Source organism: Gossypium raimondii, chromosome 2, assembly GCF_025698545.1.
Source record: "Gossypium raimondii isolate GPD5lz chromosome 2, ASM2569854v1, whole genome shotgun sequence".
In the NCBI taxonomy this organism is placed as follows: domain Eukaryota; kingdom Viridiplantae; phylum Streptophyta; class Magnoliopsida; order Malvales; family Malvaceae; genus Gossypium; species Gossypium raimondii.
In genome coordinates this window covers 48126818-48132828 of record NC_068566.1, presented here as the reverse complement: position 1 = coordinate 48132828, position 6011 = coordinate 48126818, and the positions used below count along the sequence as shown (strand labels likewise).

At 35.6% G+C, this 6011-nt stretch overlaps 1 protein-coding gene across 2 annotated transcripts; it reads right to left on the bottom strand.

Moving 5' to 3' along the window:
• Positions 1 to 255: 255 nt before the first annotated feature.
• On the bottom strand, positions 256 to 5158 carry LOC105789382 (uncharacterized). Of its 2 annotated transcripts, none has more exons than XM_012616755.2 (9): positions 4863 to 5158; positions 4692 to 4783; positions 4366 to 4437; positions 3619 to 3725; positions 3469 to 3524; positions 3203 to 3377; positions 2501 to 2584; positions 1360 to 1650; positions 256 to 1265 (listed from the first exon to the last, which is right to left on the bottom strand). In XM_012616755.2, exons 1-9 carry the CDS (start codon positions 5043 to 5045, stop codon positions 469 to 471), a joined length of 1857 nt encoding a protein of 618 aa, XP_012472209.1. In that variant the 5' UTR covers positions 5046 to 5158; the 3' UTR covers positions 256 to 468. The 2 variants fall into 2 exon arrangements, with proteins under 2 accessions (XP_012472209.1, XP_012472208.1); XM_012616754.2 differs by having other exon boundaries at positions 256 to 1268; positions 4863 to 5157.
• Positions 5159 to 6011: the final 853 nt, after the last annotated feature.

Here is a 6011-nt window from a genome sequence, read left to right as displayed (position 1 = left end):
ACTAAGACCCTTTTACCTGCCTCTTTGGCATTTCCCCTATAGAGCTTGATGAGACCTCCACATACGAGTGTGAAGCAGTCATCATTGTTTAACCATACTTTTGACATTTTAAAAGGATCTAAAATGAAATTTTACCATTTTGGCATGCAAGTTTGAATTAGTCACAAGTGACCATTGGCATGTTTAAGTTAAAATCCAAGGCATTTACATGCCAATGTGGATAGAAAAAAAAAGTTTAGTTCAAGGGCCAAAAACTAACGAAATAAAAGCATGATGATCTGAAAATATCATATTAGAACCTCAATTGCCTCCCAGTGACCTCAACTTCCTCAATACTACCAAAAATAATCTCCACCCATTGGACAAGAACCATTGACAAAATTTATGCCATGGCAATTCAGCAACAGCTTCTGATACAATTTGAACACATCACACCTACACTAAAGCAATGCCTAATATGCAGGGTTTCTATACCAAAATCCTTACAGCAGATGCTATAGCCTCGACCTCTGTTTCCCCAACTTCCTTCCAGATCCCATCCATCATAAGGTGCCTGCAGGTACCTGATGAAGAAACACCTTCACTACTCTGTTCATGTTTGTTCTCGACCGTTTCCTTTAGCTTCTTAGGGCTTGAGAAATTCATTAACTGGATATCATCGCTACCTTCTCTCTTGCCATTTCGTCGGTTAAGTTCCCGCTCGTTCTTCCCTTCCATTACTTCTGTATCCTTTTGGCAGTCACTACCGCAGTCAAGCAATGGAATACGACCAGAAGACCCAAGAGTACGAGGCAACATACCAAGTGGACATGGGTTCCATGATTTTGCCACAACCCATCTGTTCGAGTTTCTAACATCATCTGCTGTTTTCACAGCAGTGCTCTTCGTTCGACGAAGTTTTACAACTTCTAACTTCTTAGCTGCTTGATTAAGATATTCCTCTTCTTGACTAACAATTCCCCAAGTCTCATTTGAAGTATTTTCTTCAGTAACCTCTGTATTTGACAAACCTAAGGAACGAAATTTGTTGAGTTTCTCCATTAGAACACTGTTTCCAACCAACTGTGCAATATGAAGGGCAGAATCCATGAGATGGTTGTTACGTAAAGACGCCACCAACAGACATTTACGCAGTAGCTCCAGTAGAATTGCATTTGACACGCTTTTTCCTTTTAATTCTAAATGTCTAACTAGCCATGCAAACAAAGATGAGACATGTTCTACTTGGCAAGCCTCCGGTCTACCCTCTGAAGCTGTCGGATGGCCTTCTAAACAAGAATCGGAAAGTAAACCAAATTACGTAGAAAGTACGACATTCAAAAGGGACGTACAACCAAGTCAATATAAATTCGTGTTTACCTGTTTCGGATTTTGATGCCTCATTTGTCCCGATCATATAAAGAATCCTTTGAAGAAGGGCCAGAAGCAATTCTGGTTCCTTATTCGAAAATTTTCTTATCACAAGCTGCCAATCGTCCAATGCAGTATGTCTATCCAGGCCACTTTCAGAGTCTTCTGAAATGTCCATGGAGCTTGAAGAATCTAAAGCCTTTAGCAACAATTCCAATAACACAGACACTACTTCCGAGGATGAAGTAGAATATAAACTTACAAGACTTTTCAAGGTTTTACTAATCAGTTTCTTAGGACCTGAAAATACAGACACACCCATCAGGAAATGCATAATTTTATTATAGACATGAACATCGTCTTTTTGTACATTTTACACAATAATGGCTCAACCAGTTCCAATCAGAGCACACACAATATACCACTCAATTTCCTTAAGTCAATGGAACAATCATAAACAAATGCAACAGTAAATATCCCGATATTATTTCAGTTTAAATAATGAAGCAACAGGTTCTAAACAGGTCAACCGAAGAGTAGCATAATTAGTGTTGTCAAGGCATAAGCCTAGGCGCCTGCACCTTATCATTATACAGCAAAAATGCCTCAGACCCTTCCAGGTGAGGCCCATTTGAGCAGGCACGCACCTAGGCGCACTTTTCTGTAAGGCAATAGGCATAAAAGAAGCCCGCCTGATTGGTTTCTCTTTAATTTCTTTTATTTTTCTTTGTTTTCATTTGATATACCTTTACTATAAAGAAAGGGATACTATCAAACTCTATACTTCTCAGTATTTAAGCATTCAACAAAAAATATTGACTGTAAGGAAATCATGCATATTGAAATGTTTTCGAGATAAACTAGACCACACTTTAGAGTTCACCATATATCCTAAACTTTAATATTATATATATACACGCACAGACTTGCAAAAACTCACACATGTACATATTGCACTTTACTTCACTTGGGCTAACGCTTTTGTTGAGCCTTGCATCTGAGGCAAATATAAGGGTTCTAGCGCTTAGAATGCGCCTTGTGCACTTGACAACACTAAGCACAATTAAATTATTTGAATTCTGATGCTAAGCATCATAATTCTTCGTTCCAAGAAGCACATAACAGTAATCGATAAGGTAGGATATCCTACCACTAGATTGGGAAGAATTGACCTTCCCTGCCATAAGTGAGAAGAATTTACTACGGCCACAAAGGTGTTTGAATTGTCCGCCACCTGTAAGAAATAAATAATATAAACTACGGTGTATTTAGATGAACAATCCTAAAGGTTAGAAGGAAAATATTGGTAAAAGTGCCATGAAGGCCTCTATACTAGGAGTTAAATTGCATTTTGCCCCCTCCACTCAAAAAAAAGAGAAAATTAGTCCCTATACGTTAGATCAAAGAGCAAATTGGTCCTTCTATTAAAAATTTCATCCATTTCTCCTGTTAAAAACTGGTCACTATACATTAGCATAAGATACACGTGACACGCCACACGTCACTATGTGGTTATTAAGCCAGCCACGCCAGTTGTTAATGGTACAAATAGATCAAATTTTAATAGAAATGACCAATTTGCTTTTTGATGTACAATGACTAATTTGCCCAGTTTTGAGTGGAGGGAATGCAATCAGACTCCTAGTACAGGGACCTCCATGGTACTTCTACCAGAAAAAATTACAAAAAGGCACTAGATAATGCCATGCTATGTTTGATGCAGGACAGAAGAACAATCTGATAAAGAATCCATGGAAGAAATCACTTACACTTATATTAAGGAGGAAACAAAAATGTCAAAGTTTAGCATCAAAGTATTCAAATAATCGAAAGTAAAAGAAGAGACAAGCACCTTTTCCTCTGACGAGCAAAGATTTAAGTTCAGGATTCTTTTGGATTTTTATGCACAATGCCAATTCACGGAGTTTTGATTTGATCTCTCTTCTAAAATTAACAACTCCATCTCTTTGAAATGGAATTTGCTTCTTCTGAGGTTCCCAGTAATAGGATTTTAGCCAATTAAGTGCCTGAAATCAGCAAGGATCATAGAACATGTCACAATGAAAAAGCCTGTAAGATAAAGATGATAAAGAGAATACAAAAAAATGAAGCACCAACCACAACTGAGGAATCTCGAGCAATTGTGAGAGATGGAAGATCACGATGAGAACCCTCTGCCAACATCAAAAAACAAAGAAATCCAATCATTGTCTTTTTTCCTGTTGTAGCTAAATGTCACAAATAATTCGAACTATTAAAGCCAGTTACCATGGCGAACATCAATCAGTCTTCGTGGAATACCAATTGCATCAGCTGCATCAGCAATTGAAATCCCAGTTCTCTTACGAGTCTTCTCGATAACACAGTTAACAATCCTTCAACGTTTAATATAAAATAAATTACATATCAAAGCATAAAATTCGGAAAGTCACAAACTTTCCCTTGTAAACAAATTGCTTTACATTTGCTACTCTTCACTTTAAACCCCAAGTATTTCCCAGTTCTCTTAGGTGCCTTCTCCATTACACAGTTAACAAGCCTTCAATGATTAATATATATATATATGAGATTAATATGAAACACATATCAAAGCATAAAACTATAGAAGCCACAAACTTTCCTTTGTAAACTAATTGCTTTACATTAGCTACTCGGTGTCATAAGTGACTTCTTGACAACACAGTTAACAAGCCCACAAAGATTAGTATAAAATAACAAATCAAAGCATAAAACTAGAGAAGGCACAAACTTTCCCTTGTAAACTAATTGCTTTACATTTGCTACTCTTCACTTTAGACCCCAACGTATTTCCCAGCTCTCTTATGTGCCTTCTCTATTACACAATTAACAAGCCTTCAAAGATTAATATATTATAAACTAACATATCAAAGCATAAAACTAGGAAAGACACAAACTTTCCTTTGTAAACCAGTTGCTTTACATTAGCTACACTTCGCTTTAGACCATAAGTATTTCCCAATTACTAAGAAAAAGACACAAGGGAAAACAAATTACCTCAAGATTGCCATGCAATACAACATAGCTAGCAATTGTTCTGAATGTGAATCATCTTTTGATTTATCCCCTCTACAAATAGAATGAAAAATATATATATATATATTACTCTCTTCCAAAAAAAAAGGAAAAAATTGAAGATTAAATTTTGCTATCAGTCCCTGTACTTTGCAAAAGTTGTAGATTTAGTCCTGTACTTTAATTTGGTCATCTTTAGTCCTTGTACTGGAATTTTAAAATTTGAGAAGTAGAGGACTAATATGACCAAATTAAAGTACAGGGACTAATAATAGAATTTAACCAAAACTTAATGGATAAATGGCTACCGGAAAAAAGGATCGGTCTGCTGAATTTCAACGATTGAAGCAGTGACATCAATGACAACCGGTAAACAACCTCTGCTCCGCCAAGTCGATATCTAAAAAAAAATTGGAAACTTTATGAGAAATCAACAAAGAAATGGAAAAAAATGGAAATAGAAGAGAAAGTGTAGGTACTCTTGAGAGAGCGGAGGAAATCTTGCGTGGAGAAGAGGAGAAGAGGGATTTTCTCACTGAATCCCACTCGGCCCAGTTCAACCAGGGCACCAATTTGTAAGCATTAGAAGGTATTGTTGAGGATGAAAAGTCTTGGTTATAAGCTTCAACCGTTTCTTCTTTGAACCCTAGCAGTGGTTCCATTTGGGGATTGGGGACTGAACTGAGAGACTTTGAGAAGAAATATGATGAAAAGGAAATAGAGATTAATGGGAGACGTGCTAAGGTTTTTGTTAAACCCTTTGATCTTAAAGGTGTTTATGATCGGGCAGGGCCGGGTCAGATTTTTTAAAAAAATTCAACCTTGAACCGAAGTTCGCTCGAGTCGTTTAAGTGCTTCCAAATGGTTGGTTTTCTTAAAATAATAAAAAATATATGTATTTAATTTAGTTATAAAAACAATAATTAACATTAATTTATAATTTAAATACTAAAAAGGGTTTGAATACTAAAAGTATTTATGGTTGGAATTAAGTATAGACATGATATTAATATATTTTATATTTGCTTAAGTTTGACCAGACTTGAAATTTTGACTTAAAATTTTGCTTATCTCACCCATATTACAAACTTAAAATAACAGGTCGAGCTAAATTAGGCTTTAAATATTTAAATCCGAACTTAAACCAATTTTTATTTTTTACTCAAACTCTTTTCTCGAACCTTTTGAACCAAATCGACTCAAAAAACTCATAACTCAAATTGGATGAGATTGATGATAAACGCTAGAGATGTTTGTGTTAATGTTTGTGTTAATGGATTGGGTTCTTCCAATTATGAACATTTAAACCCATTAGGCTGGTTTTCATTGTTGGGACCAAGACGATTTTTAACATCACTGTTATAGGCTTTAATTTTTTACAACATCATTTTCTCGTTCTATTCTAAAGCCAAATAAAAATAATAAACATTAACTAAAATATTCAGAAATATTTTTTAATAAAGGAGATTACATTCGTGAAGTTTATTTCCAAATCTTACTAATTAATGTTATTTAATAAACATGTTACTTGTTAGAAGTGTACAACATTACTTGGGTATTAACCGCAACCCGGTGTTAAATCCGACATAGATAGTTTCCGGCAGAGTCTCGTAGGCATAAACAAGAGC

Bases quoted from the DNA above. Each gene is read 5' to 3' on its own strand.
- LOC105789382 (XM_012616754.2), bottom strand. From the start codon at position 5,045: ATGGAACCACTGCTAGGGTTCAAAGAAGAAACGGTTGAAGCTTATAAC. The intron at 3,726-4,365 runs GTAATTTGTTTT...TAAACGTTGAAG, and splicing joins TATTGCATGGCAATCTTGAG to GATTGTTAACTGTGTTATCG. The intron at 2,585-3,202 runs GTGCTTGTCTCT...TATTTCTTACAG, and splicing joins TTTGCTCGTCAGAGGAAAAG to GTGGCGGACAATTCAAACAC.